Raw genomic sequence first — 14,085 nt, forward strand, 5'->3', positions numbered from 1 at the left:
GGAGAGCTAACAGACCTAAGAGTAGCAGTGCTTACTGTATGTTAGAAGTGTGAAAAATCTACTGAAGCAATGAGAAACAGCTTTACAGGAAAGCAAATGCTCTGTGCATCCAGTTGTGTGGACAAAGAACTTGCTTCATCTGATAATACTTCACTTGCTAACCCACTGAATTTTTCTACAATCACATGGTAAAATCATTGCATGCATGCCAGAATCACTGTATGAGTGCAGCACCAGTCTGCTCCCAGAGAGTTGCCTCAGAGTTCTGATCCATCAGCCAACTGGCAGAGGTGCTCCAGCCCTGGAGACGGGAGGTGAATCCAGATCTCACCACCTAAGGGGCTCCCTTAAGAAGAAATACTGTACAAATGTTTTGATTTTTCCTGTCTCCATCTGACAGCTGGAGTGGATAAAAACCAGAGTATTAAAAAGTGTACCAAACCACAACCTGGGCTAGTTTACAGCTTGGTGACTGTTTTTTTTCCAAAATAAAAGGATTTGATGTTCTGGCTAAGTGGAATTTCTACAGTACCTTTCTGTAACCACCATCAGTCACAAAACAATCAGATGCAGCCACAGCCTTTTCATAACTGTTTTGTATGAAGGGTTGTATAAAGGAAGGATTTTGTGGTGCATAAGCCCCCTTTTGTTCATCCTATAAAAATGAACAATTTGATGCACCTTTCAACACCCTGTGCTGACACCTTCAGCATTTATGCTTAAGATGTTGGCTAAATTTCATATGTAGTGGTGCTCTCACTTCAATAGTCTCAAATATCCCCGAGTTATAAAATCTATGACTTTATTTAGATTACCTTGACATTGTCTTTGTCTTCATGGGGAGGTGCAGAACTGTCCCCAGTATAAAATGGGGCTCTGTTAAATAACTATGTTCTCAAAGTTTCCTTTGTGCATAGCTGGGGTTGAAACCATATCTCCAATTAAGACTTGGATTTTGAAAATTGTGTAATATATATTATAGTAAGGGGGACATAAAATGTATTGTATAACTTTACTCTCTTTGCATATGTGAATCGAGCTATGCTCCTGCAGATAAAGCACAGCACTGGATGAACAGGAGCCCTCAGCACTGGAGAACATAATCTGACTGATTCTAACTGCTAAGACAAAAGCTGTAAATAGATCAGAGAATTTAGGAACAGTTAATTACACTTAGCATCCCTGAACAGAAAATCTTCCTTGCAGAAACAAGTCTTCTTCCTCTAAGTTTCATAACATTTCATCTCTTTTTTTAACTCTGATCTTGTTCTTACATTTCTCCAGAACCATATCTGTCAAACACCCTTCTTGGATGTTCTTGTAATTTTTTAAAATTCCTCCACTCTGAACATTTTCAAGAAAATTTTCAAACTGTGAGAAGAGTCAAAGCATACAAGTCTGTATGATGGTAGATCTGTGAGCCTGAAGTCATTCAACATGCCAAGTCATAGACATCTTTTACCCAGCCACACAGACCTAAATTCATTAAAGGAATTTTCCAATAACTGACACTTTAGGCCCTACATGTCCAAGCTTTAAATGCTAAAAACATTCATTTTGCTCCTACCATATCTTATGGAACCAAAAGTTTTTGCCAGCAAAAATGGTAAAACAGCAAAACTTATTGGCACTTGCAGAACGTGACAGCATCTAAGCTTCATGAGATTCACAAGTTGAGCTTTTGCCTGATGTGGAGATTGATCTAAGTGTTCCTGGAGACTGCCAAGTAAGCAAGCTTTTGATGTTGTCACATGTTGATGTTACAACACAGGCAGTGATTTGACACACACATTTCACCCTACTGCCCCTTGAATAGCACCACAGGGGAAACATGGTCTCAAACCCTAATTCTGCCTGAGAAAGAGTCGGGCTCATTTCTTTCACCTCCCAGGAAAGAATCAGCTGCAAACTCCAGGGGTTGGGGAGGGTTGCCTATAATTTTTCAAAGACTACCTTAGATTATCAGCTGAGGTCTGCTTTGCTCACTGTCTGAATTATAATTGCCATCTCATAACATGACTGATGAAATAACCTGTTCCAGATGGCTCAGGCCAGAAGCTCAAAAGCACAGTGCTACACATGTTTTCCTTTCCTAGCCAAACATAACACAAGCTAGAATTAACAGTGAAAATTAACATAGTATGCCATTGTAAAGACATCAGTAGTGCTAATTAAAATGTACTGGGAATGTAGGATCCCTGAGACGTGGTGTGTTGACCTGCAGCTCACAGTACAACTTTGAGGAAGGAGAAAATGTAACAGTTCCTGTTGTGCTGCCATCTCTTGGGGCTCAGCTGCCTCAACAGCTCCCACCTGCACGAGATATCCATGCAAAACAGAGCCAATACAGCACCCCTCCTTCCTCCAGTGCAGGGATGTCACCTGTCTGTCTGAGGCACAGTGCTCCTTTGGGCACAGCACACTGCTGATATCATTGCTTCCAAAGAGCAGCGGGCTGAGCCCCACTGCAGTGTTGTACCAGGTGGTCTCACAGTGCCCAAGCACTGCAATAAACCTTAAAATCCTTGGTTTACTCTAACTCTGCATCTTTGTCCTGGCTTCAGCTGGGGTTAAACCACACAACTCCAAAGCTGTATTCTCTTTACAGGTCTGTGGTCACTCTGATAGCAGTTTCTAACAGCCAGCTTCTTTCAGGATAGAAATCACCAGTGGAAAGCCCAGGCATCACTGTACCCATTCAGAAATGCAACTACTCTAAACATGGACTAATATCTGACTCCACTTTACTGCTTTGAAAACCTTTCTTGTCCCTTTGGATAAGGAGTATTAGGATCTAGCAGGTACATACCAAAACCCAAACAGTTTAAAACAGCCCAGTGAACTGCATCTACTAAGACAGAACCATTTCAGGAATATTCCCTTTAGTGAGATCAGGTTTGTTGTTCATGACCATCTGTTTAGCTGTAGTACTTTCTAGGACAGTCTAAGTAGACGCCTGAGGCAAAAAAGAGGCAAAAAAATTCTTGGAAGAATTCTTCAGTATTGTTCAGGGTTTTTTAACCCAATAAAAGTAAGGTAAACAAGCAAACTAAATTATTACCATAACTTTCTCAGGAAAAAAACAGAGCTTTTCACAGCATTTTTGGTGTATGTGACAACTCTCAGCAGAGAGTAATAATTATTCATGGTAGTAGTTTGCAACAGCCTACAATGTTCTTCTTGAGTTTTCAATCCTTAGATGACTGACATTTGTACTTTTAAAATATTTTCCTGTAAAAAGTGTATGGAACATCATCCTCTACCTAAAGACAAAAGATGCACTTGAGAACTCCCATCTCCCCCTTGGTTGCTCTGAGTATCCAAGAACAAGGTCCCCCAGCCCCCTGTTCATTTTACTTCTTTTTCTGTTGAATCTCAGCATAGCTCTGGTAACTGCAGTTCACATTTTGCCTGAAACTAGACAGATATTTTAGTTTGTTTTTGTTTATTTTATAAGATTGACATGTACATAAACTGTGCTGTAGCCTTCTCTGCATTTTTGTCAAATGGTCTAGACAATGTGGTTGAAAACAATGCTCTTTAATCTTGTGACAAAATGTTTACCAGCTCCTTTTAACAGCAAGCATAAATTCTTTATGGCCTGTTTCAGCTAATAATGACCTTCCATAAATAAAGACCTAAAACTCTTAATACTTCTGGACCAAGACTAAAGTCTGTTTCACTGTTGCAGCAAGCCAACATTCAGTCTTCACAAGTGCCTGGGATACATAAACCATTGGGCTCCAATTACGACCAGACAGTTAGAAGTATGTACTAAAACCCTCCTTAGAAATATTCTGGACTGATTTATTTTATGCTGAAATGCCTCAGGACTGCTGAGTCTTTTGCAGTTTCCCAAGCCCTTTACTAACACAAGCACCACACTGGGCACATCTGGCAGGATCAGGTGGCACCTTAGAGCAGCTGACTGGAGACAGTGGTACACCTTTACTGGTTAACCTGGCAGCTTTCCCTGGCTGCTGGGCATCAGTGCCAGTAAAACATCAGCTTCCTCTGTGCTTCCTCAGCTCCCAGGTACTTTGTTCCACCACATGGAACATATATTTTAGGTGGGTTTTGTGTTTGAGTTTGGTTTCTTTAAAAATCAGATTTAGTTGGACATCCTTTCTTCTTTTTATTCTGCTTTGGCAATTCACTTTGTTTTGATCCAGAGCAAAAGATCAGCCACAGTAGCATTGAGCATATTCTGTGTTTTCCATTAAAACACTTTGGGTTCTGAATAAACCCAAACAAGTCTGTGGAAATGCCATCTCTCAACAGGGGTGTTTGAATGTTCACAAGTATGTGCACTATTTTTTAAGGGCACCTGCCAGAACCCTGGTGATGAAACCAGAGTAGAAAATATTTGACATCAACCCTTTCTTCCAGAGCTTCTCTTTGTCCAAGTGGTGGAAAACATTCTCTTTTTAAACATGCTTCACTCTCATAGGTGAATGAATACAATATAAGACTCCTGGCTTCTTTTTCCAATAAGACACTTGGCACATGTTTGAGTCTTTTCCTTATCTTAAGATCTTTGAGGTTATATGTTAGTCAAACACAGGAGTAACAGAAAGTTTCCCTATAAGGAGAGAAATAATTTTGACTGTTTTATACTTTCTCAACTGCTTTTCTAACCCCAGAAGACATTTATAAACTTTTCTTCGATGTAAGAACTACTACATTTAATTTACTTATTCCCACAGCAGGGATGACACCATTTCACAAATTACCTGTTTACTTTTGTGACCTAACCATACCATTCATAAGAATTGGCTGGGAAACTGGGTGGTAAACATGATGTGTGTTGTCTGTTTGTATTCAGACTTATTATTCACTGCTCTGCAGCAACAAGTGCTGCTGTAAGGCAGCAATTTAGCATGCTGAACGCAGAAATTCCACTGAACAGGGAGGCACTCCCATTTCCTAGTTGTGCTATATGTGCTGCAGAGCTTACAAAGTCTTGAAACAGGATGCAGTTTCTAACACAGTCTTTTGGTTTTTTTTTTTTTTTTTTTTTTTTTTTTTTTTTTTTTTTTTTTTTTTTAATCTGCTGGCTTTTGCCTTCAGTTGCACTGGTTGCCACAGCAGAAGGAGATGAGCAGTACCAGGAGTTCCCTGTTCAGAAGCAGCCTGGCCATGCCCAGGGCTCCCATCCATTCAGGAACTGTCGGGTACCAGAACCTCAAGCAGCCATGTGAAAAGTCTGTGGAACTAGACCCATCTTCCAACAGAGGCACTTGCACTGCAAACAGAGTCTATTGCCAGAGCCTGATAAATCAATCAGTCTACAGTTCCATAACAAGACTCAAGAAGTTGAATTGTGCCAGATAAAGAAAACAGAAAAAACCAAAAACTCTGACAGGTTAAATGTGAAAAACAGAAAGTCAGGCCAAGAAGGTTTGAGAAACAAATCATAAGAAGCATAAAAGCTAATAATAAATTCTTTTTCAGACACACCAAGAGCAGGAAAACTGCCAAACAGTCTGCAAAGCCAACAGATGAACAAGGTATAAAAATAGTGCTTAGAAAAGATAAAATCACTGTAGAAAGTGAAATGTTTCTTCTTTATCTGCATTTGCTAGAGAAACTTCAAGAGATTACCAAAGTGGAATAAAAGAAAAAAAAAAAGGGAAAAAAGGGAAAAAAAAAAGAAGTAAAAACAAATCCAGTTTGGGAGGATATGTCTGAATTGAAATGCCAGCAGGAGAGGTTGTAGAACAAATCAAGAAAATGAAGAAAAACCATTCATCAGAACTCATTTGACATTTAGAAATTAAGTATCGTTAACTGAATTTAATATGACCATTTGCAACAGCTGAATTGTTTATCTGAATTGCAATCTCTCACAAAAGTGCCTTGGTGCCAGAAGAAGTGAAAGTACCAAATACAATCCTGTATTTCATTAGTTTATGTACAATGGTTAATAAAATACAGAACAGTAAGCCCAAAAATACCTGGAGATCAGTAGCACAGCACAGGAGACAGTGAAATTCAGGAAGAATTTCATCATGGAAAAGGTTATTAAGCATTGGAATGGACTGCCCAGGGCCATGGTGGAGTCACCATCCCTGGAGGTGTTTAAGAAATGACTCGATGTGTCATCAGTGCTATGGTCTAGTTGATGTGGTGATGATCCATCAAAGGTTGGACTTGATGGTCTTAAGGGTCTTTTCCAACCTTAATGATTTGGTGATCTTTTAGGCATAGATTTTCTTGGAGAAAATCCTTAAGAACTACATATCTCAGAAAAATAGCTCTGCTCCATATAGAGGTGTAGAGATTTATTTTTGCATTTACTCTAGTTCCATGCATTTGAAACCAGCTCTAGCCAACTCCATTTGCGTTTCCAGTGAAAATCTTTCCTTTTATGAACTAGATTGCCTAGCCCCATTTGGCCAGGGCAGTGAAGGCTTCAGGTTGCCAGCAAAGCATCAGGCAATTTAAGTACAAGGCAGTTGGAAGCACTGATGAAGTTCAGGAGAAGAACATCAGAGTGCAGCAGGCTCCTGGAATCTCCAGCCCTGCCTACTTGGCAGGTTCTGGGAAGCACACTCTGTTCAGAGTCAGTAAGGACAGAGGTACCACCTGCATCCCTTCTGCCTGCAGTGGCACTCTGCAGCTCCTTAATCCAGAGCACTCTGCAGACAATGTGCTATTCAGTCTGCAGCTGGGTCCAGACAGATCTGGCAATCCTAGTTATGACTCATTCATTTTCTTTACAATCCTGTACTCCTCAAATTTTTGTAGTTTTATAATAAGCCTTCTCTAAGTTAGCTGAAAAACTGTTACATCTGTTACTGCTCCTATTGTCAAAAATAAGGCAGTGTTCTGTTTGCCTTCATTTTTATTGGCGCACACTACTTAAGAGTAGAGCGAAGTGCAGTCTAAATATTTTCCAAATCTATTTCCAGAAAAAGTTTCAGTTTTAATTACTATTTTTCAATGCTCCAGTCTACCATTCAAACCACTTTCCTTACTATAGTTTTACTCCTGCTACAATTTAGCATTGTATCTATGCTATGGCATGCACATAGGTGAACCAGAATCAACTTGGTAATTTGCTTGTAATTCTGAAAATACCCTTTTATTACAAACAAAAGCATGACTTCTTATAACAATAAGGAAAAGTACTGCAGGAGATAAGGAAACAGTTTTACATAAAGGTTAATTTTACAATCTGTGGTTGGCTTTCTCCATGACTAGTTGAAACCTGGATCCCTTATTTCCCTTTCTCTATGCAGCTTCTTGGACATCTGCCCCCAAACAGTGTCTGGAACCACTCTCATGATCTCTATTCTCCTGAGAAAGTGACCTTACTACTCTCTACAATTACCTGAAAGGAGGATGCAGCCAGCTGGGAGTCAGCATCTCTTCTTCCAGGCAACCAGATGAGAGGACAGCAGCCTCAAGCTGCCCCAGGGAAGGTTCAGGATGGACATCAGGAGGAATTTCTTCACAGAAAGGGCTGTCAAGCAATGACACTGTGCCATGGTCTAGCTGACAAGATATGTTTGGTCAAAGCTTGGACTCAATGATCTCAGAAGTCTTTTTCAACCTAATGGGTTCTGTGAAATAATGTTTGCAGCTTGCATCTCTTATACTTGTTCCCATTTAGGAACTAATATTCTTATCCAACTTCTTATCCCTGATTTTCCTCAAACTGCTACTACTTCTAACTGTTGCTCTATTTACATCCAGTTGCCACTTTGTGGCTTAGGCTAAATATATTTTTTTGGTCATACTACACTACCTGCACAGGAAACTCATGGATTCAGGCTACCTAAGTTGTACAAATGAGGGTAGCTTCATTTAGTTCTAAAAATCCAGCTGCCTCCACCTAACTTAATGTGGGCTTCTGTCTTTCTCTGAAGCCTTGAAAAGGTCAAAATAATTTTCAAAACTTTAAAACAGCCTTAGCTCCCTACCCCCTAATTTACAAAAAGTTAGATTTGAAGTGTTATAACTCTTGGGCATTCTGTTCTCAGAGGGTTGTTTAATAGTGCTTCCATTCTAGGGAGTCAGGAGATACCACTGGTCAGTTTTTACTACCTAAAAATCAACCATCTGACTTTACTCACCTTGTAGGACAGCCTTAGCAGAAAGCTGCCAAATGACAAAATATGCACCACTTGGAGCACATTAAACACTTCTTTTTCCTAACCCCTTGGACTATTCCAACAAAAATTAGATACTAAGTGGCTGTACTATAGTGCTGGCTGATAGCTACAATTTCATAAGTGACACTAAATAAATAATTCCTAGCTGCCTCAAATCTGTAAAACCTCCTTGGTCTGTACTCCCATATCTGATCATGCTGCAATTCAATCCACCTTGCATGACCATCTGGAAATTCACTGGGGGGAAATGCAGGCAGCATCTGATGTCAAAAATGAAAACCTTGGGGTAAACTACACGGTACTGCCAAGACTCCCTTTACCTTTGTGGTAATATTCAAATGTGGCTGATATTCAAATAGTATCCAGGCAGCTCTCTGAAGAGTGTCCTTTACACTAAGGGAGACAGAACATCCCAGTTTGTTGGTACAAGGGTCAGCTCACTCATTTTGTTAACAAACACAAAACATGGGTATAAATTGTTTCCCTGATACCATTGGTCTGTGGCCTGTCACTGCTTGTTGCAATGCCACATGGCTTCTAAGCTCTCTTCTATCAATAACAGGCAAAAACTTCTAATAATAGTTGACCATAATTCAAATATCATAGTATTTTTTCACTTTTCCCACAGACTATAGATTGAAAGAGGGTAGGGTTTGATTAGATACTAAAAATAAATTCTTCCATGTGCAGGTGGTGAGACATTGGAACAGGTTATTCAGAGAAGCTGTGGATCCCCTCACTGAAGTGCTCAAGGCCAGGCTGGATGGGGCTTTGAAAAACCTGGTCTAGTGAAAGGGGACAGGGGAGTTGGAACTGGATGATCTTGAAGGTCCCTCCCAAACCAGGCCCTTTCATGATTCTATGAAAATACCAAAAACCCAGCAGTATATCAACACAAACAATAAGACCTTAATTAACTGAAAAGTCTTCATGAGATATGTAATAATGTGAAATACTTACAAGGCAAGCATCTTCCATTCTGTCTCTTCTGCTTTAGCCATCAGTCACTCCAACATGTAGTCCAGAATGCCTGCCTTAGTGGTAACTACTTATGCAAAACAGTCAAGAATGACAAAAAGAAACAATAATAAAATGCAGGGGACTGGCACTTGGTAAAAAACACAAGTTATTTCTACACTGGTCCTTACAATGTGTGAATTTATATTGTGGTGACTAGCTGGTGTGATGCAGGAAAGTTTAAAAACCCCCAAACCCCACACTGTGCATTCCTTTACAGTGGCAACTAGAAAGATCAAGCAGTTACTTCCTTCTCTGTGCATGGAATGTGGGATAAGCAAAGAACAGCAAAAAAATTAGGAAGTCTAAAGAGAAGAATGGAAAACCCTAACCTTCATTTTTCCCCCCTTACATCAAGCTTGCAAAATAAATCTATTACTAGAATTTTGTAACCTTACAACTAAAGATAACTGACAGCTTGTTAGACCAAAACTAGGAGAATCAGACAGCTTTTTCTCATTGCAAAAGCCACAGAAAACAATTACGTTAAATGAAAGAATGAAAAATTTCAGCTGCTGCACCTTGTTCATAAATTCCAAAGATTTTTTTTCCTCATGCTGCTGTGTGAAAAACCCACACAATCAACAGGACAGACTACATGAGTCACGTATGTACATGTGGGAAACTGGTAAGGCAACTATATATGGAACAGTTATCAAGAACAAAGTCAACACAGAAGAAAAATTAGAGGAAAAAATATATCTACTAATCATTCAATGAAAACAAAGCTTGAATGTTTGTAATGGTCTGTGAAACATTCACAGAAGGAAGAAAGAAACAAAATAATGAAGTTGTTCTATATTTTTCTGCACAAAAGTACTTGCCTGGAACACAGAGCCCAATTGATTTCTAACACAGCATCAAACCTCACCAATATCCCTGTGGAATGAGCCCTAGAAAAGAAACCTCTAAGCCATGAGGATTTTCTCCATAGTTCAACAGAGCTCACCTTCTAGGACTTAAGGACTGAAGCCTTTTGTATCTCTGCTGTAGAAGATTTTTGTCTCCATCGAGGAGCTTAATGAGGAACTCTGAAGTTCTTCAGCACCTCTGCTTGGTATTAGATTTCCCTCTTCAAACTCATGGCTTAGTGTATAAACAGAACTGATTTACAGCATGCAGAAATAAATGGTCTTACTATGTTTTCTTTATTGCAATTTAGAAAGCTTCCTGAAAGAGAAATGTGTACATATTAAGTTCTCTGCAGTTAAAAGAAGAAAAAAATGCATTAAAAAAGTTAAGAACTGCACAGTTAGTATCTTCAGAGAATTGTGAGCAGCATGACTCCATTTGTAATTTACAACATGTAAGTCACATAATTTTTAAAAACTAACCATTTCCTTCTGCTTTGGCTCACCAAAAGGCAATTTTATTGCGAAGCAGCTATATATCATTAAACAGACATGACTACAAGACCAAGAGAGATTGCACAGAAGCCATCTGATTTCACTTTTCTTTATAATTGCTATATAGAAAAAAAATAGCTGTTCCAGTCCAGTTTAAATGAAGATGTACATTGGAAGTATCTAACTGCAATATTCTCAGCTGAGGTAATTTGAGATTCTCATTACATTTACTACATAACACAAAATTTACTTTGGTAAATATGTGGCTGCTGTCTTTTCAGAAATCAAACTGCCAAACTGTCCATAATTGGGTAAAAAATTTAAAATCAAAATCCAATATGGTAGGTCAATCCAGTTACAAATTTGTTAAGTTTTCCATGAAACACTACTATACTGGAGAAAAGGGATTCAAACAGCTCTTAAAGTAAGTACAGCAAATAAAAAACCTTTCCGAGGTTTCAAGGCAATAAATGAAATTCACTATATGACCTCTATATAAATAAATGCAAAGATTTCTTGCATTATTTTGGTTGATTCTGTACAAGTTCACTAATTTGTTTTATTTAAATATAACTCTTGCAACAATTTTATCCAGAACCTTAATGAAAATGAAGGTTGACAGTTCTAATATAGAACTTGCACAACAGTTATCTTAACACTGACTTAACAAGGAGAGACATATAAAAAGACATAGAAATGACACATTTTAAACTGAAGATGTTTTATCTCCGATTCACTATGAGGATGACTCTTATTCTTTAGTATGCAACTTCATTCTTTACCTGTTAAACAAAGTGTACAAGTTATCACAGCAAAATTTACAGAATAATTGACTTTGGCCTTGGTTGTACAAAGACCTATTTACACATTTGAGATAAGCAAGCACCTTCCTCCCTTTTAATTCTATACATGTGTTGAAGCTTTAAGTCTATATTTGGATCTACAAAATCTTGCAAGATAAAAATTCTCTCATATATACACCTTGGACCATTAGAGCATAGTGTCTTTATATATATGTGAATGTATCATCTGCTAAATTACCCATTCTTCACATGGATGTGAAGCCTCACTTCCATAGTTAACTCCTTGGTGTTGATGGGTTTGACTGCTGAAAACAGCTCTGAGTCTGGGGGGGGGCAAACCAAATCATTGTGCAAAGAGATTAATGTGCCTCAAATTGCCCCCAAATGCAATCAAACTTGGAAATAAGAGATACGTGTCCAAAAGTACATTAAATAAACACCGTTAATTGGGTGTTTAATTAATTTTTTTTAGTCTGGTTCTTGAACATAGATGGCAGATCATTTTAATGGAAAAACAAATTTCAACACCAAAGAGTTAATGCTATCTAAGCATATCTGAAATAACCCAGTATACCTAAGGTTTAAAAATCCTTTAATTTGTCTTGTGACAATCTAGCAACAAGATAGATTTTTTCTCAGTTAAATATTTAACCCACACCCAAAATGAATGCCTGCTATACAGGAGGCAATTATTCATTCCACCATTAGAATTTCTGAAGCACTGATAAGTTTGTAAGTACAAGAAAAGCAAGGTACAATTGCAATCAAATACATGACTTTTTACAGAAGGCCTCATTGTGGTAAATTATATACAACATAGTGTTCTCATTTTCCTTAAAGTGCTATCATCGTACTGATACAAGGTCATCTATTGTTTTAGGAGGTCTTTTAATACGGCACCAGCACTGGCATCAGGGGACACTGGCAGTGGTGTAAAAGTAGGCAATGCATCAGAAATAGGTTTCATAAGCAGATGTCCAGAACTACTAGCTGGTGTTATGAGAGGCACTGCTGCAGATCGAGGTGCTAAAAATGGATTTGCATCTGGTCTTCTACCCATTCCTGAGACTGAAGAATCTGGAATATAGAAAAACCCAAACCAAAAATGAAAACACTTCGTTAAAAAGCATTCCTAAATCTATCCAGTTTTTCAGCATTTGTTCAGAGACACGTTCTAAAACTGCCTATTACTTCTGCAACATGTAAGTCCTTGAAAATCTCCTAGCCATGGACTGTAGACACCTTCAAAGACTCTTATTGCCTCTGACTATTCCCATAGAACCATAGAATCCTGTAGGTTGGAGAAGACTCTTAAAATCAAGTCCAACTGTTAATCCAGCAATGCCAAGTCCACCACCAAAACTCTAACACCCAAGAAAACATGCACATCTGACAGGCAACATGAACACCCTTTGCAGTTCACTTCACCTTTGCAGTGCCAGAAATGAAGTATCTGTCACATTGACTCCAGCACTGTGCAGAGGTGTAAGGGCACATGCACTACAATGCAGAGCACAAGAAGGTTTCCCAACACATGGCACAGCTTCCCCAGGGTCAGCCCCAAGAAGACCCCCATAAATAAAAAGCACTTTGTAACAATCAACTACTTTAGGTGGATTGAAAGAGGGTTTTTTAGCATCTCTCTCTATCTCTGTACATACATATAATATGTAGGGGTTTGGCATTCAGGGCTTTTTGTTTTAATTTTCTTTTGAATTGACAGCTAAGTTTCAAACCAAGCAAGCTTCTGCAAACCAGCAGGCCTATATTAAGGTGAAGTCTTAAACACTTGTAAAAAGTTAGGTCCAAGCTGGACTAGCTAAACTGAGGATTTGAATTTTAAATTATTTAAGAAAAAAGTTCATTAATTTAACATGCGTAATATAAGCTGAACTGTTCTCTGTCTTAGAAAAAGTCAACAATTCTGCACAGCTTACAGAGATTTCATACCAGGCCATACATTTAACTGATTTTGTTTTGGTTCTCTCTCAGCAACCAGGTTCTACACACCAGAGAGATGCTGCAAAGTTGTATTACTTGCATTCCTCACTCACTTCAACACAAGCTGATCAACAGGGATGCTGAAAATCAGGACTGGGTTCACTGCTACACTGCATGAAGTTGTCTACACAGCAACTGTTTGACTCCAACAGGTGCTGTTAAATCCTTCCTGTATCAAAGAGAATTTGGTTCCTCTAATCTTCCATATTGAGAGTTTAGAAAGTGAGGTATAGATGCAATGGGAAGTAGAGACAGGAGAAGAATTAAAAAAAAAAAGACAAAGTAGGACATGGTTGGGGAGAAGAAATCAAGTTCTTAATTTACAAGTGAGGAAGCACAGAAGCATTAAAATCCTCTTGAAAATTCTACCCTTAGTTATTTATGTTCTGTGTAAAGATTAGAATGTTACCTTGCATTTGACTGTTGGGTGGAGTACTGCTAGTTTTACCAGTTCCTGCTGCTCCTAAAGGTTTCATGTGATGAACAGAGAGCTTGGGTGGGGGAAGGCTTGGGCAAGATTCAGTTTCAAGGAATTTCACAAACAGTTCTGAAAAAGACTATAAGAAGCTACTAGTTATTACATTTCACTGATGCTCTGGTGAAAAGCACTAAGTCAAAAATACATACATACATAAAATAAAAAGCTGTCATGCCCTGCAATCAATTTTTTACTTGTACTTAGTACTAAGCAGTCCTCAGTGAGTGACAATTAAATTTATTTTCAAAATACACTCTTTGTTGTTGTCTCACTAAGAGGCATTTATATAAAATTGATAAACTCTAAAGATAACAAACATA

The 14,085-nt window shown here is 38.5% G+C and overlaps 1 protein-coding gene across 2 annotated transcripts in view; it reads right to left on the reverse strand.

Annotated features, from left to right (window-relative positions):
• Positions 1-10,262: 10,262 nt before the first annotated feature.
• Positions 10,263-14,085, reverse strand: part of TRIP11 (thyroid hormone receptor interactor 11) — a 28,248-nt gene continuing 24,425 nt past the window's right edge. For both annotated transcript variants that reach the window (XM_054634012.2, XM_054634010.2), the window contains 2 exons: positions 13,697-13,844; positions 10,263-12,363 (listed from right to left, as the gene is read on the reverse strand). In XM_054634012.2, the coding sequence (XP_054489987.2) occupies positions 12,155-12,363; positions 13,697-13,844 (357 nt within the window). In that variant the 3' untranslated portion in view covers positions 10,263-12,154. The remainder of the gene's footprint in view (positions 12,364-13,696; positions 13,845-14,085) is intronic.

Source organism: Agelaius phoeniceus, chromosome 6, assembly GCF_051311805.1.
Source record: "Agelaius phoeniceus isolate bAgePho1 chromosome 6, bAgePho1.hap1, whole genome shotgun sequence".
Lineage (NCBI taxonomy): Eukaryota > Metazoa > Chordata > Aves > Passeriformes > Icteridae > Agelaius > Agelaius phoeniceus.